The sequence below is a fragment of the Molothrus aeneus genome, chromosome 2, assembly GCF_037042795.1.
Source record: "Molothrus aeneus isolate 106 chromosome 2, BPBGC_Maene_1.0, whole genome shotgun sequence".
NCBI classification, from domain to species: Eukaryota; Metazoa; Chordata; class Aves; order Passeriformes; family Icteridae; genus Molothrus; species Molothrus aeneus.
The window spans coordinates 105,135,231-105,160,008 of NC_089647.1; the positions used below are offsets into that span (position 1 = coordinate 105,135,231).

At 35.4% G+C, this 24,778-nt stretch overlaps 1 protein-coding gene across 2 annotated transcripts in view; it reads left to right on the top strand.

Annotated features, from left to right (window-relative positions):
* Window positions 1–24,778, top strand: part of IL1RAPL1 (interleukin 1 receptor accessory protein like 1) — a 679,795-nt gene that overhangs the window by 80,612 nt on the left and 574,405 nt on the right. For both annotated transcript variants that reach the window (XM_066545452.1, XM_066545453.1), the window contains exon 2: window positions 5,734–5,839. In XM_066545452.1, the coding sequence (XP_066401549.1) occupies window positions 5,758–5,839 (82 nt within the window). In that variant the 5' untranslated portion in view covers window positions 5,734–5,757. The remainder of the gene's footprint in view (window positions 1–5,733; window positions 5,840–24,778) is intronic.

The following is a 24,778-nucleotide window of genomic DNA, read 5'->3' on the forward strand; positions in this document are numbered from 1 at the left end:
TATGATCGTGAGTTGTGAACTATTATCTACTTTTAATAACAATACAAGATTTTTTTAAACTTAGACTGATGTATTTTTTATCTCCAGTAAAGGCTTCTAGAAATGAACAGAGACTTCTCTCCATCCTTTGTTCCCTTACCTTGATAGTAAATTACTCGCTGTCTCACTATCCAAGGATTTTCTTGCTCTGTTTGCATCAGTACTTCTGACTGACTGAGCCACCTTGGTGAATTATCTGGGGCTGTCACGGGTACCCTGCTGACCTGGATCCCACAAGGTCCTATGAGACCATTGGGAAGAGACCATCATCTCCCTTTTGTATGTCTTTGCTGAATCTTTACTTCCTCTTCTTAGCCCCTGCAGTTCCCCAAAATATGTGTTGTATAGTTTTCAGCTATGTGACTATTTCATGCTGTGGTTCAGAAGGACAACATGTCCAACTGTTTCTTCAAAAGAGGTTCCACAAGCAAAGGACATGTTAAATTTCAGGTATCTGCAATCTGCTACAATTTATTTGTCTCATAATGGAAAAAGCACTAACCAGAAATCTTATTCATTACATAGTACAGAAAAAAGCCACTTAGTGAAATATTTAGGAACACATTAAGCAATCTAAACAGTATGCAAAATATGAATGTTTGCGAGTCTATGTTCTGTTCAAATACTATTGTTGACATTACTTTTTTCCATAAGGCTAAGAAAATAAATATTCAGTCCATATCAGGATTCTTTTTCATTGTAGAATCATTTTAAATTCTTTTATTTATTTAAGTGATGCATGTTTCTTATTGGAAACTTTTGGGAAAAGTAGATTATATTTTCATATACAGAGATATATGGAATAATCTTAAATTTCTCCAGATAGATTGCCTGGTTTACTATACCTTGTATGACGGACAGAGTCAATAAAAAGTATCTTTAAAGGAAGGCAATAAAGAGTACCAGGTTTAATAGGGAAAGTCATAATGCTGTTGGTTGGAAACCCCTCCAAAGGTTCCATTGAGTTCTTTGGAAAGCAAATGCAATAGTTTATTTGCTTCCTGTTGCTTTTGACTGGTTTTTCTTGAGTTCTTCATAATTTGATTACTAAATCCTTTTGTTTATTGGGACTCTGGAAAGGACTAATTTTGTGGAGTTGTGTATTTGAAACAGGTATATTTTCTTTTAGCTACCATTTTAAGAGTTGCTAGGGTTATCTTACTGTTCTAGGTCAGCTCATGACAATGAATTGACATGTTTATGAAATCACATTGATTCTTATTTTAGTTTTTCCTTGCATTTTAGGAATTTAAAGCTTTTTTTTTTTTTTTTCCAAGATGTTTGAATTGTGTTCTGGATATACCAAACTGTCCTTTACACCTTGCGAGATCTAATATCATTCTGTTCAGGGATTTGTAAAGAACTACCACTTAAAAAGAGAATATTACTGAACAGGCATTTTTGTTATTGCTGCAGAACAGTAATGAAATATCTTGAAGATTTCAGAGGATGCTGCAATATTCTTTTGCTTTTTCTTTTTCTTTGAAGGGCATATGATGGAGAAAGATAATGCAGCAGTTTGTAACATGTATAAAAAAACATTCTTCAAAGTTAGAATAGCAGTATGGGAAGAAAAATGGTTTTCAACTAATTAGTCAACAGACATCAGCTAGCAGTTACAGGCTAACTGAGAATCATCCCCTTAAAGTTATTTTAAGGGACTTGAAGAGCCCATGGAAAACTTACTAAAACTTACTTCAGTTAAGTTTGATTCAAGTATCGGGAAAGGCGCATAGTAAGTACAATGAGGAAATCAAAATTTTCTATTTTCCTGCCTAATCAGGAACTGCTTTACTATAGTTAATTCAATGTCTGCTGAGCTGTTTTGGGAAGGATGTGTCTATGTGTATGCATTTTCCTCACAGTGAGTATTTATGACAATTGAAGAGAAAAAGCATTCTTGGCATTTCCCCAAAGAATGTTAGTCTTGATATACAGTTGTATTTCTATTTCTGTCTCAACTGGAAAATTAGATACTTTCTGATGCAAATGCTATGCTATGGCACTTTTGTGTCAAGCAGTGACACCTTCTACAGAAAAGAATTTTTAAAAAAGTTATTCATATGCCCAGTTAAAATTTGTGTGCAATATATTTCTGCAGAAATACTTAACATTTTTTCAGTGCTTTGGTTCACACAAACAAACAACACACTACTGAAAATCTGAAGTTGTAAATACTGCTTAAAGATGAAAAAATATTTCATCTTTGGTATTGTATAAAGAAAAGGCAGCCAAAAATCCCTGGTTCTAAAAGACTTAGTCTACTATTCACCCTTGGAGTATAGCAGTCTTATACCCAAAGGGTATGTAAAACATGTTAAAATAGATTCAGCTTAAAAAACAGCAATTAAGTTTATAAAGACCATACATTATCTTGGCTTTTTAGTGGAAGTAACTGAAAATCAGAAAAAAGAACAACCATAAAAATTACTTTTGTAGATGTATATGTAAACTGTCTAACTATTGCTTAAAGAAACAGCAGACTTGTTCTGCTTGTTAAAATCAGAATTTTTTAATGTTATTTAAAAAAAAAAATTCCAGCTAAGCAACTAGTAAAATAGTCTCTTCCTTAAAAAATTAATTGCTGAAAGAAGGCTATTTCCAATGCATGAGATATCACGCTCTACTTAGTGTTAAGAATTTGTCTTCACAGAATTATGCCTTTTATTTTGTTTTCAAGTTTAAAAGCTACCTGAGTATGTTACAGTGTCCAGGCCTCGGGTCTACTCATTTCAGTAGTGAAGGCATTTCCTGTTGACTTTGTTGACTTGTTGTGAGATTCCCCTTGGGATGTTCCTTTTATATTTTCTTCTGACTTGCTTATTTTGTTTTCACAACCAATTTCACAAGGGTGACATTTTCTAGAATAGTCAATTTCTGAGGCATTCACCCGGAGCAAGGGACAAGAGATGTTAAATATCTGTTTTGAATCACTCATATGAATAACCGGAGGCAGATTTCCCAACCGCCCAGACAACTTCCAGAGCTGTGAGGCACCAGCTCCAGTAAACTGATCTTTACTTCTTTGCATTTTCTTTGGTTGAGCATTTGGTTTTTAAAATGTAGAGAAGACCAGAAATAGTTCTCCTCCTTCACAAAAGGGAGTGTAAACAGAAGAGAAGGGTTGGAAGGCTCTGGGGAGAGCCTATGTAAGATCTGATATGTTGCTTATATTGCTGTAAGGAGGCAGTGGCTGCTGTTGGGAGTCATCCCTCCCTTCTTTTTTCCCTTTGGCAGTAAGTTCTTTCTGATGTTTCCAAAGACAGCAGCAGACTTTACTTTCTAGGGATTTACCACAAGTCATGTAGGCAGCAGCCAGTTTAGCTTATGCCTTTAAGTTAGACCTGAATCTCTGAGAATAAATGCACATGAGAATGTCTTCCATGGTGATATGTTTAAAATGCAGTTCCTGCTATATTATTATAATAATATTCCCCTTATTGTCTTGGCAACTTAAATTAGTGATATATGCATGGACCAAGAAGAGATTTTCATTTACTGAACAGTTTCTTATTGATATTATTGTATTTACCGAGGCTTGCTTTGATAGAATCAATCTTTATAGCTGCTCCACGGCTTCCCTACACAAAATCTATAAATACAAATAAATACATGCATGCACATACATATGCAAATATATGTATATATTTGCATTTATTCACAGTGATCAGCAATATTATCTTTTGATGTGTGGTCAAAAAGGATGTATTTGGATATGCTTTCACAGTCAGAACCTATTTACTGGATTTGTAATTGCGTAGTAAGATCCTGTGGCTCTTTGGGCAATATTTATTAGGCTCACACAGACTCTTGCTAGTTCCCTGGAGGCTGAAGATATCAGCTTCAGGATTTCCTGCGGCATCAGTTAGTGCAGTGACTGAGAAATGAGATTTTGATTTCAGAAAGCTTGACTAAGGTCTGCAGTAAAATGTGGCATAACACATTTTGGTATCTACTCACTGTGCTCCTGGAAAATTAACCTTTATTGCTAGCTTCTAAATTTCTTAAGATCTATATTATTTATAACTGCCAGTGGTGATGCTACTTTGTTAAATTTTAAAGTTAACTAAAAATGTTAGTATTACACATAATTTACCTCCTAGCAATCCCATATTTCATATTTAATTTCTAATTTGCCTAAATTTTCTGAAGTAGCATTTGAATGTAGGTAAGTGAGTCTTTCACTGATTCTAGAATGCTGAAGTTTGTCAAAGACCATGAATGAACAAACATTTGTGTATTTCTCTGTGAGTACAAATATTTTTATAAAAAAATAAGATATACAAACTTGTCAAAATATATTATCTCACTTCCTCATCTTTACTAAATGCATAGTAATGAATGTAGTAGATTTGTGCTTAGTATTGAAATGTCATGAAATGTAAAGCTTTAATACAAATTATATATGAAGTCATAATTTTTTAAGCAATTTTTCCCATAATGTCCTTTTTTATGCTGATGATATTTCTTATTTCTAACCTGTTCTCTTCTAAGATGAAGATATTTTAAGATACCGCTTTCAAAAAATGTCTTAGGTACTCAGTAACCTGATTATCAATGCAAGCACGAAAGATTCACAGTCTCTAGAAATCAAAACTTGTACTATGTGGCCCCTTCTGAGAATTTCTTTCAGTTGTTGTCCAGTGCTATGATTAATGGAGGTGAATATCAAAATCACATTGGTTTAGTCTGGGTCTTAGTTATAATATTAAAGAACCATTGATCCCAGCCCTTTCTCATCCCCATTAGACAAGATTTTTTTGTGTAAGCTACTCTAATGAATATAGATAGCATAGATAGGCTGCTGTCTAGCTTGAATAGGCAGATTTGTCCTCCTTTCCTCTTTCAACACACTGAAATACAAGATATTAGCCCTATCAACTTATTCTGAAGAAAGCTGATAATCATCACGAGTAGATGACATTAATTCTTCTTACTTATATGAGGAATTAACAAAATGTTTAGTCCCTGCTTTCACCACCAGTTCATACCACTTAATACCCAAAGTAAATAAATAGAAATGCAAATCTGTTATTCACATGTTGAAGGTGAAGGCTAAAGCACAGTTTGTGCTCTGCTTATCTCCATTCTAATTAACATTCACTTCTGATTTAGTGCAGTGAATATGTTAGTTTGAACTTGCATGGAAAGTTACTCACCTAAAAGGAAGTTGTAAGTGTCTATGCTGGTTACTTTGATGTTCTCTTATTTCCCCCCTTTCTCTGTTCCCAAGAAGATGATCTTTTTTTTTTTTTTAAATCAAATGTTCATTTTATTGTGAATCTTCTGCTCAATTTGTGATATTAATAAGTGAGATCAAAAGTAATGAAGAAGGGCATTATTTTCTTTTTCATGTTGGTGGGTGGAAAAGGTTGTATGATAAAAAGAAATAAATAGATGTTTCAGGAGGTCTGTTATAAAGTTTTAGCAGGGACCCCATGGATTTTCAATATGTAGAAAAAGTTGTAGCTTAAGTTACAAGGTTAAATGTAGTATGTGCATGTGTTTGTTTTATAGTGATTTTGGTTTGCATACTTTTTAAAAGAAAGAATAAAACATTTTTAGTCCTGTAAATTGCTCACAAAAACTGTATTTAGCTTTTCCACAATGTCACTATTATGATTATTTACTTCAAGGTTGTTTCAGCACCAGTGTACAACCAGTGTTTCTTTCTATTTTTTTTTGGTACTCCAGGAAGCAGCCACGGAAAGACAGAAGATGAAAACTCCTATTCCCAACTTGATTCTCTTGTATGCTACTCTGACTCAGAGCTTGAAGGTTGTAACCAAAAGGGGATCAGGTAAGTAAATCTTTATCTCTGTGGTTACAGTCTGGCTTGGAAAGAAGTGCTTAATGTTTGCAAGCATACACCAGGATGTTGTTATGGTGGTTTGGAGTACAGTTAAGAGGGTTTCACATTCTGCAGCAAGAGGAGTTGGCAGCTTCTATATATTTTTGACTATTGTTTTATGTGGACTTAATGAAAAAAAAATCAGATGTGTAATGTGAAATGAAAATAACCTTTCACCTGTTGAAGGAAAGTTATTCCCAGAACTTTTTAACTTAAAAGACTATGTTGCAGTCAGGTGTTGTTGGGTTACCGGATTTATCTGTTTTACTATATACTTTGGAAAATTAAGATCATAGAGTTTGGATTTAACAACAACAAATAGATCAAAGACATTAAATTTAATAACCATGAAAAGTGAGCAGCAAAATGTGGTTTTGAAAGGGATAGCTAATATGTGGTTGAAGAGTCTAATTCAGCAAAGAAAAATAGTCGGTATTCAGACAGTTGGATTCATTTTTTCTCTGTCACCCTGAAATTCTAATTTTACTCTCTTTGGCTTTTCACTGGGTAATGAAAAAAAAATAGAATTCTACTTCTGCAACCTATCTTGCTATACTGCACTAAAGAAAACTAAATCCTTAATGAAAGTCTTAATTCCTTGTTGGTGGATTAATGAAAGTCTTAATCCCATGTTGATTGAATTAGTTAATTGGGTTTGTTGTTAGTTGTAAGTTTCCTTTTGGCATTGGAGTGTTTTGGGTAGCTTTTGTTGTGCTTTTCCAGATGTCTGTCTCTGATTTATTTTTGTCTTCTGGTTAGTAGTAGTTGTAAACTGGTGTTTGGGGAGAACACAGCTCTTTATATATTTTTGGCAACATCTTAAATTATACCTTGCCTTTTCAATGGATTATATTTGCAACAGCAGAATGAAATAGATTATGTCTCCAATATTTTAGTAGCTGGAAATATTGACGTAGGAAAGGCAAACATGGAGTTTTTACTACTACAAAGTAAGGTACTCCTTAATGAAAACTCAAGAATAAAGTATATTTGGGATTATTTATTATTTAAACTCAAGAAAACTGAAATACACAGACTGAGTGCAGAGCAAAGGATCTGGCAATAGGTGGAAGTGTGTATAAGCTGCTGTAGCCTTGATGTAGATATCCTTTGAATATGTCTGGCTAAGATTGTCCTGATAGATTAAGATTTAATACTTTTAAGCTTGAAGTCAAGGCCCCTTAATTCAAATATAGTAAAAACATTATTGATCTTAAAGTAAATTTTACAAAGACATCCATTCTTAAGGAACTAAAAGAAGTCCAGCTATCACCTGTTACTTGAAAGTGACAATGATAAACTGGGTTGTCTTTGCATTTTCTTTCATAACTTTTTGTCCGTATGCTCTTCATCCGATTAACCAATGCAAGGAAAAAATGGTAAATATACAATGAAATTTATTTTTGGGAAAGTAATTGCTGTCCAGCAAAAGAAAAAACATTCAAAATTTTTCAAATATATAGAATTTGTTCTCATCCTGATGCTGTAAGAAAAAGGAAAAACTATAATGGAAATCTTTGTATCATATCTTACTGTAACATGGGGTCTTGAGGTTTTTGCATGCTTCTCCTGTGTAAAGCTTCAATTAGATGAATCACCAAGGGGGCAGTTTGCCATACTATATGTGAAAAGGAAAAAATCTCTCATTTACTGAAATCTCAGATCCTTCTGCCTTTGGTCATGCTGCTTTGTGATTTAAGATTTGAAGAACTTTAGTGCTAGGTGGAATGTAGTAGTGTGTGATGGTTCTTGGTTTGCTTTTGTTGTTTGTTTGATTTGGTTTGGCTTGGTTTAGTTTTTACATCCCTTTTTACATCCCCAGGAGGGCTTTTTTTGCAATGCTGAAGTGTTTCTACCAAGAAAACCTTATTTAACAGGAGTTTTAACAAAATAAGATTGACTTATGTGTACTGTGAAAATATAAATGGTTTCCTAATATTAGTGCAACTCATAATTGTAAGTAGGTAAAAATATCGACTTGAAAAGTAGAACTTGAGTTTTATGTGAACATGTTAGCCAGAGGCAGAACGTGGTGAGGGCATGGTTTAAATCTCTTCAGTCAGTTCCACTTGTGAGTGCATTTTGTCCTTGAAATGTCACCATGAAAGCAAAGAAAAAAATTTAAAAGTAATATTTTGTACTTATGAGTTGTTATAAATATGGAGTTGCAGTATCCACCTTTTTGAGATGTACTGCTTTTCTTTACTTCCTTCTCTGTCATAAATTACAGGAATGTAATAAAGTTACAAAGTTTACATCAGTATGCTAAATTATTGTTTTAATTGATATTTATTTCTTCTAATTCACTTTTGTTGAGCCTGTTTCTGATGACCAAACCTAAAAACACAGAAGTTGTGTTCTTTATTTATTTATTTATCTATTTATTTATTTATCCAATGCATATATTTTCATATATATTAGCTATTTTACTATATTTATTAAATATATAATATAGTTTATTTTACTTTTATTTTTATATTTTCATTATTTAATATAAAAAAGAGATCTGTCCTTGAAAATATGTCAATATGGTCAGAGTACTTGACCTGTTTTCTGTTTATTTATCAGTTCTGCTAAAAAGATAGTGATTAATAAAATAATGAGTTTGTCAGTCTGGTGGAGATACATTTCCAACAACTTCTCTGATTTTTCAAGAACTTCAGAAAGTAACTTTCTAAAAATCCATAGCAAGTCTGGTCATCTATTGGCTTTCAGGACTGAAAGTATCAAGTTATATCAAATGATTAGCTATATGTGGAAACAATTAGAATCAATATATTATTCTTTGTTTTGTTTTTTTGAGAAGAGGGTTAAAAAGACTTTATAACAGAAGAAAGCTTAGGTTGTGCTGCATTGGATTTTATTTCTGGTCATGAGAGCAGTCCTCATACAAAGCTCTTAAATTACTTCAAGGTAGTCTTTGAATCTTTCTACCACTGTGTGCTATGAATCAAATAAATATAATAATATAGAGAATAAAGGGAACAGTGTTAATCAAATATTACATTACACAGAAAACATACTTTAAATTAATTTGGTCACAGCTTTTCAACTTACTTGTTAAACACTTTATCTTGTCTGATTGTCTCTCTCTGACAGAAGAGACTTTTTTTTTTTTCAATTACTATTTAAAATAAGTTCTGAACAGTTTCAAGTTACTCTTTAATATATGTTGGATTTCTTTTACATTAAGACCATGTGATGACTGTGCTTGTTACGTGACAATGGATGGGTGAGCAGTTGTAGTAAAAATTGCATTACTAAATATAGATGATACAAGAAACTTCTTCCTAATCCGTGCATGCAAAAGACTTGTAAGCACACCTTAACTTTTCCTGTCAAGTAGAGTTGGCCATACAACACCTACAGGCTGTAATGCCCTCTCAAGAGAGAAAGCAAGGATTCTTTGCTGTAAGCTTCCCTGTTCCAACCACTAACTTCACAGTGGACATCATGGTTATTAATTGGGTGTTTCAGGTATTCAGTGAAGTCTCCCCGAACCGCAGAGGCTTCAGAGCAAAACAACAGTAACTGCAAAGAGGAACTTTCTTTTATCAAATAATAGATCTCAGATGAGATTTGCTAAATGAGAAGCTGATTCTTGCACTACTTCTCAGCTCCTTTACATGTCTTAAAGCATCTTCCTTCATGAAACAGTTCCTGTCTGATCACAGTGATCTGTTTGATGCAAAAGAAGAATAAATACTTAAAGCCTACATATTTTGATTCATTCAGTGCATAGTTTTACAGGATTTGAGTTTTACAGGAATTGAATTAAACTTCAAAAATGTAGAAGAAAATGCCTGTTTCTTAGCATGAAACCAAACTACAAATAAATTTGTGCTGTGCCTAAGTGTGTAGATTTACTTTTTGTGCAATTTAGTTCTGTCCTTGATAGTATTTTGAGAACTTTATGGTAATGCATTTCTAAATGTTTTCCTTTCAGTGACTTTTCCTGAAATTATCCAGTTTCATAATTTGAACTAAATTGTTGGTTCTTTTTTTTTTTTGGTTTTTTTTTGGTTTTTTTTTTTTTTTTTTTGTCATGTGGTTTTACATTCATAGAACATAGATTTCTAAAAGTCTCTTCTTTACAGGTTGAATGGTATTTAATCACTTACTTCTGCTGAACAGAATTTTGGCTTATGAATTATTTAATATTCATCAAAGATGAAGTAGGTTAGGAAAGAGAGCCTCATGCTGATGCATACAGACTTTTTTCCCTATAAGATATATGTTAAATGAAATACTTGAACACTGCATTGCCATCTGGTGGTTTTTTCCAAGGATGCTGAGTAGACAAAAGAAAGAAAGGTTTGGGATTTTTTTCTTTTAGAAAAAAAACCAAAACCCACAAATGTGATAAAAGGGAAAATGTGGAAAAAGTATGAAAAGAGATCTCGTTACATAAACAGTTATGAGCTGATCAGTTTATTCAGACAGTATTATTGTAGTCTCTTTTTTTCACGCTTAGATGGCTTAATAACAATCTGGCTGCCTTGTATCAAAGAGGTGAGAGTTGCCATTACTGCCTCTAGTTTTCTGCTTTTCTACATATTATTCTGCATTATTGGTTAATTAATATTCTGTGTTCAGTTCTGCTATTGTGAACAGAAATTTTCTTTTCTAGATCAAATTTATTCTATGATGGAATGATTTAACTGGAAGGAAAATCTTTCCAGTGATTGGTTTTTTGGATATGCATATGATCCTTTGCATCATTATGATGAGATTAAAGTCTAGATATGTATTTTCTTGTGTAACAGTAGATTGCTTCTCTTTTTAAGGTCTAGTATTTTTTTGCCTTAGCTATTATTACTCACTATGGGTGGTTCTTGTACTTGGATGAAAGATCAATATTATGAAAATAAGGTAGTAATGATTTTGACACTGAGATACTATTTTTGAATTTTATTTTTGTATGAGCAAAATATTAATTTTAATGAGGTAAAAATTATTCCATATTGTTTGTAAAAAATATTGGAACTCTGAGGAACAGAATGGAAATAGATAATAAAATTTCAAGTAGTTATGCTTTAAGAAATATAAGGTTATATTTTTCCAAATTATTGCCATCCATGATTTTTTAGAATTTATTGCTCATGAAATAATAAGTATATTTTAGATAATTATAGCAGTTGTATAAAAGATATCTCTGAATAAAAAGACAGTTGCTGTTTTCTGACTTTTTTTTTAACTGAAAAGGAACATACCTGTGCAATACGGTCCTTACCAGCAACAAAGCCAAGGCTTTACACCTAATGAGGAATGTCATAATGAGAACTCAACAATGTAGTTAAAAAAAGAGTAAGGAATATAAGTAAGTCAGTATGAGAACACTTTGCATCTAGGAAGAGTTTTTGAATTGACTTTACCCATCTCTACTTAATAATTGAACTGTCACTCTTTTATAGAATATATATATAATCCAGCTTATAAAAACACTTTGAGAAATTGCACATAATTAAGTGCTGAGGCTTAGCAGAGATCTGGTACCCAGTATTTGAGCATTTATATTTTTAATTTATTTTTTGTAACCCTTCCAGGTGATATTTGGTGTCCTAATTGTGTAGTACTACATAAATAGTCCTATTCTTCTTAGTATCTCCCTTTCAGTAATTCCATTCTGTTTTTAATTCTACTTGTGTTTTGGTTGCCTAAGTATTTTCCTTTTGGCTTCTTGTCAAAAGGTAATTAGTTGATGGATGTCATATTGGATCTGGTATGCACTGAATAGCAATAAGAAGGTTCAAAAATAAATTAATATACCTGTTGTTCTTTTTTCTTATACAATTTATGAGCAGAACACTCATATTTGCTGCATTCCAGGTACTGCACGCTTGGAGCAAAGCAATATGTATATAAATAAAGGATATGCTTCTTGTAAACCAGAGGAGTTTATGTCAATAGATATTAATGGCTCCTAGCTGTTGTTTTCACTCCGTTACAGAATGTTAATTTCCCATTATTAATTGATGAGACTCGTGGCTTGTTGTGTGGTTATGTAGAAATTGAAATAATATTTAGAGTCTGTGTCTATTTGATGTACAAGATTAACTTCCACGAGAATGACTTTTTAAACTGGAACAATCAAGACTACTGTTATTACTATGAAAACACTTTTTCTATCTCTCTGTTTGGTGACAGGAAGAAAAAATAGAGTGAATACCAAGCCTAAGCAAATATGTGTGTACCTTTCTTATTGCACTGGGGAATGGAATTATTTTTGCATCATGACCTGATTAAGAAGTGAACCTTGCTTCTTATGAGGATTGTTTCAAAAAACTCATTTTGAATTGGCATATAAATATGCAACCTAGTTTATGGTTGTAGCTGTGGGGCTGAATGGGGAAAACTGTGAAATATTTTTCTTTTTGAGAGAGAAGAGACAAAAAGATGAGGGTGAATCTTTACAGTTAAAATAGAGATAAACAGAAATCCTTGTTTCATTCTTAAGCAACTTTCTTATATTGTGATCTAATAATAATTCCATATTGATTTTATTAACACTAATATTCTTCAGGTTTTCATCCTAAGAATAAAATATGTTTTAGTTTTCTTTTTGCACCTGTTCTGTTTTATTTAAAGACGGCTATTCCTCCCCATTTAAATGTGTAGTAGAAATCACTGTTTAATTTTTAATGCTACAACTTCATCTTCACAGTTGAAGAATTAATTAACTGAATGTATCCACTTTCTTGGATTTTTTCTAATTACTCTGCAAGATACAGTTGTATGTCAGTGGAGGAGGGAGTTTCTCGCTTTCGTACTTGCACATTTCTTTTAATGATAAAAACCTTCAAAAGCAGTACAGTAACGGGGTCAGCTGAGATGAATGATTTCTTGTGCCTGCTGGGAGGGAAGCCTAGATGATCTAGAGATGCAAAGACTGTGTAAATGCTCTGCCTCCTTCTTCAACACTTGCACTCTTTGTCCTGAACTTCTGCTATCTGTCTAATTCTGGAGGGAATTGTGAAGCCTTCTGTAAATAATATAACCCACAGAAAATTTTTGCATCTTGCTATTACTACATGACACCAGGATGCCAGAAGAGCAATTAATGTCCTTTAGCACCTTATTTAGACATCAAAAGTATCCATATCCCCATCCTGCAGCAATTCTGACAAAGCCATTTACACCAATTTCGGTATAATCCTCAACTTCTTTCTTTTTTTATGGAGGTAAACCTCCAGTCGATTATTGGAAGGTGAAAAGGCATGACTTGTTGTTTGGGAATCAAGAGATACTGGAAGAAAGTAGGAGTGAAGAATCAACTTATTCAGTAAATTTCTGTATATTCAGGAAGTTAGAGGTTCCTTTTTGAATATGGTTTTGAAACTGGGATTTGTTTTGTTTTGGTTTTTTTTCTGTTTGGTTGTTTATGCCAACAGTATATGGGAAGCATTAGATTTTTTTAAAAGAATAATCTTTTACAATACTGCATATTTATTTAACTACAGAATGTTGCATGTGTTGCACTACAATGAAGTAATTTTCAATGTCCAGTTTTCATTTGCAAAATGCTGAATAATAGTGTAGCTAGAAAGAACACCAAGTTTTGCTAGTTACCTGTGCTTGGGCAAGGGGATGGTTTGGCTCCAATGGTCTCTACTCTGCTTTTATAAGTGAAGGATGCTATTCAATATGTCAGATGAACAGCAAATATGAGGATTGTATACCAAGGGGTGGCAGAGAGACTGTACTGCAAAGAAAAGAAAGAAAGAAAGAAAGAAATATACTTCTTGTCCACTGGAGGATTTGGGCAGTAAGGAATGATTGCATCTCAAGCATAAATCCTTTGTGACACATTACTTATTTTGGAGACACTATGAAAGCAGTAACTGTTACTTGTCCTGTGAGCATTTATGAACAGGATGGCTGGCATTTTAAAAATAGTTATATGACCTTTTGTTGTTTCTAGGATCCATCCTGATACTTTTCAGAGTCCTGGGAGATTGTGAATAATACCACAGTATGTGAAAGGACTGTCTGTGTTTTGGCAAAGGGTCAATGTTTTAGAGTGTGCAATATATATTAAGAAATGACTAATGATAGGAAAGGAGACAAAACAAAATCAGAAGCCAAAAGGACAGTAATAGATATTCTTACATAGCTTGGTCATTGAGTTTTAGTAGCTGCTTAGAAAAGTTGACTCTTTTCTTCCAGTCCTGATGTTCCCTGGGGAGCCATTAGGGATTGTTTTACTGATTGACATCTGTTGGTAAACAGCCTAAAAGATTTAAAAGAGCCAGTGACCTTTGATCAGAAATCACTGTTGTAGAAGATTTATTTATTTGAATTTTTTCTTGTCAATTTTACGTAGAATAATGACTGTGGAAAATAAGAAGGCAAAAAACCCTCAAGGACAAGTAATGACCATCTGATATATTTCTCTTTTTTATTTAAGTGTACTCAGTAGTGAAAATTATTAAAATATAAAAATAATAGCCATGAAAATAAATTCTGCCCATTAGAATATAATTTGTTGTCATACTTAAAGGACATTAAAATTGATGAAATCTGTCCTATTAAAATACTTCCTGACTTGCTCTTCCTGAAGGCTGGAGGGAGAAAGTGCTGTAAGTGCTATATACACAGATATGTGGGAACCAACTTAGCATGAAAATCAGAGGTTGTCCTTTAGATTGCAATCCTGAATTCCTCAGATGTTCTTGCTCAGACTTGTTTCAGCTGTTGTGGTCTTCACTTCAAAAGCAGGATACACAAAGTCTTGTAAGATTTGTATTTTTAATTTCTTTTTCAAAGCATTTTTTGCAATTATAAGGAGAATTATCAGACTGCAGTAATGGTAAATTACAAGACAGTTATGTTAGTTGAGAGGTGAGTACTCCTGTAATTTGATCACCTTGCTCTGAAGGTATAACTCATTTCAGGAAACCATTGGTTGTACAGATGCAAAACAGACAATTGTACTGAAGTGATCTGAAAATTCATTTAATGGATTAGCTCACTTCCACAAATGACTCTTTTTCATCCTTGACAAAAAGGAGCAGTTTTTACTCTTGAAAATAACAGCAACATACATGGCTTGGTCAGACCAAAAGAGAGCAGCCAGCAGTAAAGCTGTTGTTCATACTATTTTTTTAAAGAATACAAGGTAGACTTGTCTTAAATTCCAAAATTTCTGCTGAATGCCATTGGTGGTATAACCCAGAGTGAACTCTGAGGCCAAAACAGAGAGACAGGGAAGAATAATGGAAAATCCCTGTACATATAGAGATGTCTGTTCTCTGAGGGAAGGCTCAGCTCCTTCCTGCAGACCATGGAGCTCACAGGAAGGCTGTTAAGCTCTCACACATGTGATTGCTGGGGAGCAGCACAGCAAAGGAGGGAAAACATGGAACAATAGTGTTAACCTCTGAGCTCTTTCTAATCAAACAATCTGAGCCAGGTATGAGAAGGAGTCAAGCTGCCTTTTCTAGAAGTGACTAATGCATAGCCCCTGGGTTCACAAGGGTCAGGCCAGCATGGAGGCCAGTCAGTTCATTGCTTTCCTTCTGATGATTGTGCCAGGCACTTCACACACTCTGAAAAATAACCACTTTTTTGTATCATGCATTTACTTTTGCCATTGGCAGTGTTTTAAATGCTGTTTATATTTTTGTTGTTTGTGAGAAAAAAAAAATCTTTTAAACTTTGAATTTTTCTGGGAAATTTAATGAGTCAGTAACAAGGCATTCTAGTTCAGTAATAAACACTTTTTGAAACAATTATTCAGCAAAAATGCTAGCTGGTATAAATTTACAAATATGCATAATTTCTTTTTTTTTTTGTGTACTATTTTCTGTGAATTTTTAGCAAGATGGGGCTATTAATGGATGAAGCAGGATGCCCTGGCACCTGGCCTGGATCAGCAATAGTGTGGCAGCAGGACCAGGGCAGGGATTGTCCCCCTGTATTCAGCACTGGTGAGGCCACACCTCAAATCCTGTGTCCAGTTTTGGGCCTCTCACTACAGGAAAGGCATTGAGGGGCTGGAGTGAGTGCAGAGAAGGGCAGCAGAGCTGGGGAAGGGTCTGGAGCACAGCTCTGATGAGGAGCAGCTGAGGGAGCTGGGGGTGTTTGGCCTGGAGAAAAGGAGGGTCGGGGGGGACGTTTTTCCTCTCTGCGACCACCTGAAAGGAGGTGTTGACACGTGGGGGCCAAGCTGCCCCAAGGTTCAGGCTTGGTGCTCATAAGGAGCAATTTCTTCAATGAAAGGATGGGGAAGCACTGGGATGGGTAGAATCACCATCTCTGGAGGTGTTCCAGAAGTGACTGGACCTAGCACTTATTGCAAAGGTTTAGTTGACATGATAATGTTCGGTCCAAGACTATACTCAATGTTCTTAGGGGTCTTTTCCAACTTTAATGATTCTATCATTCTATGTAATTTTAAATCTGATTCTCTAAGTATTTACTTGCATGGAAGATGCTTTGTTATACTCTGAGAGCCTCCTAGTTCCTTTATTTTTCTACCTGCAGCTATTAAAAGTAATTTAATTTAATTTATGTTTTATTAGGTTGATTCAATTATAATGCCCAGTAAAATATTTCTTTATTTTCTCTCCCATTTGCCTGATCTTAATTTCTATGCCAAATTTAATATTAATAAAGGCCTTAAAACTCATCTCTTGCTTAGGGAAAAGGTCAGGCATCAAGGTCCATCACGCTCTAGAGAGAAGAATAACGTGTTATGTTATGCTTTCTTCACAGTATTTCAGTGCTTTAAGCAATTCTGAATGACTAGTCACATACGAGAGTAATTTTTGCTTACATTTTTTTCTTGCCTTTCTCCCCTTTCTTGAAGACATCTTTTGCTGAGTTTTATTGTGTTTGTGGATTGCTTTTTGATTTTTTTTACTGTAGTTAGTTCGTTTTGGTATAAGTAGTACAATGCTGTATATTTTCTTAAATTTTGGGCTGAAATTAGAATACCTGCTGAGTAAGTCTCTATTTGACTTGCAGTAGCATAATGACATAATCGAAATACGAATAATTAAAGTTGCCTGTAAATATGCAATATAAACAAATATGGAGGCAAATTCCATTGCCTGGAATCTACCATTCCAATAACTGGTGTGGATTACCTTTGCTACAGTTGTTAGTAGAATAATATTGAAGTGCTTTTTGACCACAACTGGAGATGTTTTTCATATTTATGTGATTTTGTCGACACAAAGATTTAGTTATGGACTGAAGATGGCTGAGCCAAGTAATAGTTTTGATTTTTTTCAGCTTTCTTTGGTAGCATAATTCAAGTTGGAAGAGATCTTTGCATGTCTCAGATTTAAAGTAGGGTCAGCTCTGACATCAGGCTGGATTGCTCAGGACTTTATCCATGTGAGTCTTTTAAAACCTCCAGGGACGGAACTTGCACAAATTCTCTAAGAAATTGACTGACTCTTGCCTTCTGCTAGGGGTCTCAAAATACTCTTATAGTTCAGAATGACATAATGCTTGAATTAAAAACAAAACCTGCTAGACTCAATATCCTAAAAAAATATGAGAAAAGAGAAAAAAAGACAAAGTTGATAACAGGCTTGGTTATCTGCAGCAAAATTATGAAAAATAATTCATCTAAATAAAACAATCCTTCAAAAATCTTAGAAAAGGCTTTACCATAAAATAAAAAGAGATAATTTAATATTCAATTAATTCAACTTTCTGCATAACTTATTTCTATATGTATGCTTTTCTTTAATCTAGTTTTTTTTTTTCTTTTTCCTTAAGGCAATTTACTGCTTCTGTTAAAGGCTAGTGGAGATTAAGTTCCAGATGTAAATGGAAATGTGATAGACCCATCCATTTTTTATTTTGTTTACATATAAAGTTATTTAAATTCATTGCAATAACTCCAAAATTTGTTACATGAAGTGAAGGGTTTTTAAAATAAATTGCAACTCTGATTTCTCTAATATATCAGTGGTTAGAGTAAGACCTTTGAAACAAACTGTGTAATTGGGAAGAATTCTATGAAGCATAGCTAACCCTGTCAATAAAACTTCTACCATCAGAAAACTGTTCAATTTATATGTATTGAGTCTACTGGAATACACCTCTGAAACAATGAATGACACCAATTTTCATTAGCTAGCTTGTGACTTTCTGAAAGAGGGCAATAATACTTGTTATACTTTGCTCCTTAGGAAAAAAAACCAAAACCAAAAACCCTATCCAAAATAACCACAAAATCAAAACAACTTTTTTGTATGGTTTTAATTCATATTACTCCTTTTAATTGGTATATAGGCACAAAAATTCTAACTCACACGATTTTAAGCATTCAAGAACTTCCAGCATAGTTAGTGATGTTACCTGTTTCAGGTTGCATCAATGGAAAATGTTTTCATGGTAAGCACTAAAACATTTGCAGATGAATCTCCTTGACTACAATTGACTTTTCAATACCATTTAAACTTTTTTTTCTTTTAAAGCTGAAAAGAGCCTTTTAAAAATTTTCTGAATTGGATATGACAGTATCTAATACTCTCCTCAGGACTCTGCAGGGTATCTATCATGCTCAAGGATGAACCCTTCAAACAGTGGTCAGATTATGTAGGGCTTTCTTTGTTTGTTTTCTTTTCCTTCTGATGTTGGCATCCAAATGGATTAATGTGTCATGTCAGAAGCTAATCACAGGTAATTAAATGGATTCGTATGCAGCTGAACTCCGAGTCTTAAAGAAGGGTTGAACTGCTTCCACTGGAAATAAAAGGAGATAGAGCCCTGGAGATAGGAGAGGACACAATTTAATAACCAAAAAACCCCAAACAAAATGAAAAAAAAAACTAAATTCTGAATTTATTTTGTTTTATGTAATATTCTATTTTCTTCAGTTCCCAACACAATTATATAGCTGTATCTGAAAGGATAATTAAAATAAAATACAAATATAATTCTAAAGCATTGTAGTTCATGTTTAACACTGAGACTTTAAACTGGTTTTTACCAGTGTTCAGTTACTGAATTTCTCTTAGTCTTGTCTGCCTGCAGCTAACATGGGATTATAAAGAGGTGAAGCACTCTGAGATGAAGGGAGAGCTAATTTGTTTAAAACAAAATCTGGATGAGGAACTTTAAATTAACCTTGCAATGAATTGCAAGTCCTACACAGTGCCATGAATCTGCTTCAGGTATGTGAAAGATCCATACAATGAACTAGCTGCAACAGGAGAAATGAAAGTGCAGCATCAGTCTGAAGAGATCTCAAAATATGATAATTTGGAATCTTCCAGTCAGTTGCATATAACAGTCAAATCCTCCTTATTTAAAGCCAACAGTTTATTTCAAATATTGGAAGAATTGGGAAACATATTTACTCTGAACAAGTAAAATATATAACCTAAATATTGAATTTAATATAGTTAAGCATGGCAAATATATTCCCATATGAAATATTTTATAGGAAAAATGTTAGCTTCCATGAGAACCGTATATTTATAAAAATATAAATAAAAATATAAAATTCTCAGCCTTTAGTCTACCAAGATAATTTTGTAGCTTTTAACTAAATGCAGTCTGGTATTCTTTACCTTTTTGAGTGCATTATTTCCTCCTTTCTGGATACCCTCCCTTCTTTCCACCCAGCAATCCAATTTTTTGGCAAGTTTCCATCTTCACTTTTAAACTGTTATTTAGCTTCTGGCATTGACAGTCTCTGTGATTAGATAGTACTTCCTCTAGATGCATTTTTGAGATCAGTGTTCTTGACAATCAAACTCCTCAAAAATCTTCAGAATATGTTCAGAACAGATGTAAAGCTTTTCAGCTTATAGAAAGTCAGTGGCTTTTTGGTGAATTGTACATCACTTTGATCTTTAACACCACCAGAAGAAACAAAATGGCAAATCACTCAGTTATAGTCTGTAGGAATCACAGAATGGGTAAGGTTGGAAGGGGCCACATCTGGCCATCTGGTCTACCTCCCTGCTCCAGCAGGGCCATCCCTGGGCACATGGCACAGGACTGCATTCAGTTGGCTCTTGAATACCTCCAGTGAGGGAGACTCCACAACCTCTCTGCAGAGTCAGTGCACAGTGAAGAAGTTCTTCCTCCTGTTCAGGTAGAAGTCCCTGTGCATCAGGTTCTGCCTGTTGCCTCTTGTCCTGAGCTTGGCATCACTGAGAAGAGCCAGTGAAAAAAATTGCCATGCTGCCCCTCCATACCAAGTGAGCATTGCATTAAGGCACCCATTAAAGTGACCCTTGTGGGTCTGGGATCAGGCTTCACATGACTGTGGGAACAGCTGCAGAGATTATGAGACCTTTTTTCCCTCCCTGCATCCCATTGAAAGGCAAATGCAAGCTGCCCTTTTCTTCCAGGGTCCTCATCATGTCCCCTGCTGAGGAGAATATGGAAAAATACCTTTCCATGTTTCATTGTGTCTGCAGCCTGCAACATCCTTTCAGAACTAAGGACTTTCTGAAAACCATGCTGGATGACTGTTGTTATCAGGAGGAGGTTTGTGATCAAGAAAGGAAATTAGATTTAGATAGTAAATAAAAGTTTCAGAATTCTTTATTTCTGTCCCATTCCTTTTCAGTAAGTTCTGCTTTGGTTTTCAGAGTGCCATCTTCTCAGCTTAGTGCTCTTTGTGTCTTCTTTTTCCCTCTTCTTCCTTCGTCTGCTCTGTTTCTTTCCTGGTGTCTATCTGTACCCATGGCAGCTCCAACCAAAGGCCCTCACCACATCATTTTCCCAATTCACGTGCTAAACACTGCTTTATTAAGTTATGAAGGCTGGTTGTGAAATGTCATTGTAAGATCTTGCTCCCCTTGGGTTTTGGCCCTTTCAGAGCTTTGCCTTAAAGGGCAGGAACATCTTTTCCTTGCTGAAAACTGGAATTCCAGACCATTGCAGTGTGCCCTATGGATCACAGAGGGGAATTACTGAGGGTCCTGGGGTGCTGTTTCTGCCTTGCCTCCCAAGGGAACTGTGCAAGTGCAGGTGACAAAGTCCCAGAGCTCTGTGGGCTCCCAAAGCAGACAGCAAATGCTTGTTTGCTGGACATTTTCAAGCACTTTCCCAGCTTGAAGCAGAGGGAAGCAGAAAAGGGAAGCAAGGAGCTGACAGAATCATGGAATGCTTGCACCTGGAAGGGACCCTGTACGGGTGTTACAATCCCATTCAGCATTTACAGGTTGGGAATAGCCAGAAGATGCAGAGAACATAAATGGACAAGAGCAAACATTAACCCCTGGTGCAGCTGGAGACACCTGGTAGGAAACACAGATTTGTGTTAGCATCAAACTCGCTGAAGGCACACCCTGCCCTACCATCCAGAATGGGCAGAACAGAGCAAGGAGAGCACTTCCAAGGATGGGCAAAAAAGGGGAACTTAGGGAGAGTGGAGCAGGAGAGGTGTTCTTCTTCAGCCCACCAAAGACACCAGCGTAAAACTCAGAGGTTTTGTTGGTTTTCATAGAACAAAAGGTTTCCCCTTCTGCAGCAGTGACTCTGAATTGTCAGCTAGCTCCAGCACTGCTAGCAGCACGAGGGGGCACTTCTCCCGAGAACTGGCTTCGGGATAGCGCCTAAGGCAGTGCCCAGCTTGCGGCTGTAGGCACACCTTGTGCAGGACGGAGTCTGGTAAAGGCTGCAACCAGCGGAAAGAAGACGGCGGACTCCAACTGTGGCTTAATCCAGGCTTTAATGAATCCAGAGGGACCGACAGGAGAAGATGGGGGGGGGGGGGGCCGACAACAGGTTTTAAGGGGTAGGGAGGTGCCAGGCATTGGGCCAATGGGGGTGCAGTGGGGAGTGGGGTCCAAGGGATTGACACGTGGGTAACACCAACGGGAAACATTCTGGGGAGGGGCCCCGGTTCCTCAGCCAACCATCGAACTCCCCTGCTGGAACATTCTAGCAGTAAGGGTGGGGAGTGAGAGTGATTGGCGGGGTACTGGGGAGGGATCAGAAGAAAAAAATACAGGGGTTTCCAGGGAAACCAGGGCGGAGTTTAGGGGATACATTGTTGGCTGGGGTGGAGCCAGGAAGACAGACAGCTCCAAAGGCGGGAAGGGAGAACTGGGGCAGAACAAATTTTCAGACAGGAGGGGATTGGAATAAACCAACCTAATAACTTAACAAAACACACTACAACACCCTTCCCTCAGTGTTATAGAGTGGTGCTGTTTGCACACTAAGCAGCAGCAGCAAAGAGTTATGTGAACAGCCCCACATCTTTCCATGTGATAAATAGCACTATTATTGTCACCTGTGGGCACTTGGCTTTGGTTACCAATGGGCCAGTCTTTTTCCCCCAAGAAAGACCATAGAATCTTTGTGTCCAGGAGGCTGAGGCCCCCTCACCTGACTTGTGGTAGAATTACCTTCAGATACTTACATTGGTATGGTCCCCTATATATTTTAAAACAACCTGAGTTTTTTTATAGCTTCTCCCAATAACTGATTCTAGCATTGTATTGCCTTTATTAAGCATGGAAAGTGCAGCAGTTAAACTACATTATTTCATGAGATGCCCTAAAGCCATCAAAATTCAGACACCTTTCTGAGTCACAGTGTCATTCTTGCTCTGGGCAAGGAGGTAGCAATTTGCTGCTGGCCCAATTTTACTAGCTCAAAGTTTCCTGTTTCTCCCTACCTTCTCTTCCTATCTGTGTAGCTTCACTTCTCTGGCCAGGAAAAGCTCACTGATCCAAGTTTTTGACAGACTGAACAAGGAATGAAGGGAGATGTTTCATTGCGTTAGTGGTAAGGAAGTGCCTTGTTCAGGAGCAGCTGAGCCCTTCAATTTTCATCTCTCTCCTGTAGGAGCTCTGTTGTGTTTTGACATTTATAAGTACATATTAGAAACCAACAAACAATAGAGCAGTGATGTTAAATGAGTTTTGCTGGTAGTTCAGCTTTTCATGTACACTTTTCATGTGTTTACTTAATGTTTTAAAGACAATTTCTAATCTTTTGGTGGCAGCCAGCTTTCCTTCAGTGTCTTCAAAACAACAACAACAACAACAAAAATCAGTGACACTATGGATTGCTTTTTAAAAAATAAATATCAAATGTCAGAAGTCAGAATTTGACTTCCAGAATTCTCATTTTGACCATCAAAGAGGATTTTTCTAATTGTTTTTTTCTCTATTCATGGCTATACACCTTTTAATTTATTTTACTGTGCTTCACATCCCTGATATGCTGACTGAGAACTTTTTGTAAAGTAATATAAAATTTCCTGAAATATTTTGGTTCTAGGAGAGATTCTATTATATGTATTTCTGTTCTGTGGGGTGTATGCTTGTGCAATCTAGTCTTAAATAGGTTAGTAGATCAAAAATAACACAATGGGATAACCTGTGCGATAGATGATAGAGAGGACTGGCAGGGCAGCAGTCAGGCAGATTGCATGGTATATTTGGCATTTCTACAAAATCATTGTGTTAAATTAATAGCCACATCATTTTCAATCCCATAAAACTTGGCTCAACTTTTAAATTTATGTTATGATCACAGGGAGGACTAATTTTCTTTTCTGATGTTTGACTTTTATAAATGTACCATAATTCAAAGCCGTGACAGTGTAGTGTTATATTACTAAGGAATGAAGTTAAGCAAAGACCTTTTAGCTGATTTCAGGTTTTACAAAATACTCTGAGACAAAAATTTAGATATTAAAAGTTACATGTCACATAGCATTTTGGACTCAGGTTCTTCTTCTAATTATCTCAGATAGAACATGTGTCTCAACTATTTTTGAACCTTTTCTGCCATGGGACCTCATATGGTAGAGATGCTGTCAATTACCAGCTAAAAAGTTGACTTATAGTAATTTTTAAAAATAGATGTGGCAGTCAATTCAGATTTTGCATTCAACAGAGCAGAAAAAGGAAGTTTGAAACATGGATTTTAACTGAAATCGTAAAAACTATCCTAAACCCAACAGATGTTGCTATAGTATTGAGTTAATTAATACATTGAGGAAAAAATCTTGTTCGACTCAATTTTTAACATAATTCAGAATTCTCTTACTTCTCTGTGGGTTATTTTCAGGATTTGGGGGTGTGGACTATTTTTATTCTGGAGATAAATTTCATAATTTCTAATTTAAAAAGTTAAGCAGATAGTGTTGAAGCAGATTTTCTTTTATGAAGTTGTATTAAGCCAGCATAACATAGTTAAGTAAAGTCTTCCTATTTACCTAAACACTTTATATTTTGAGAATAGATTTAAAAATTACTTGGCATAAAAGCAGTGATCCTGTTTTTAGGTCTGAGTGTGGTTAACTATTTTTTAATACATGTGGCTACCATTTATGTGAAAATGTTTGCACAGGTTTCAAAATTTTGGCTTTATTTTGACAGAGAAAGTTAAAAATTGCAGAGAAACATGACTGAGGTCTCAGCAATGGTGGTTTTGTGGAAGCACTTTATTTTTAGCATCAAGAGCATAGGACCGGTTTATACCCTGACATTTAGTTCCACAAAACAGAAGAGAAGCTGTTGGAGAGGAGCCCTCTTTGCAAGGGAACATGAGAGAACACCTCTATGGATCTTTAGCCTTAGAGGCTTCTCAACATCCCCTAGGAAATCTAAGCCTCAGTGATGCCATTACCATGGACTTCCATTAATGGTTTGAAACACTTCCCTCCCTTCCTTCCCTCCAATATCTAGTCAGTTGATAAAACTGTCTGGTAGTCTGTGAAGGAGACACACTTCTTCCATGATGTATGCGCAGAGCAGAAAACAATGGTCTTTATTCAAGCTTATTTTTCATCTTTTCAGGAACTGTATCCCTACTAGAATTTTCTAAGGCATCTAACGTTTTTGTCATTATACTTAAGAACCCAGAGTGGTCTAATGAAGGCAACATTCTGCTGAGTAATATGATGCAGTATTTAATCTCAGTGTTCCAAGGAAAAGAATAGTTTTG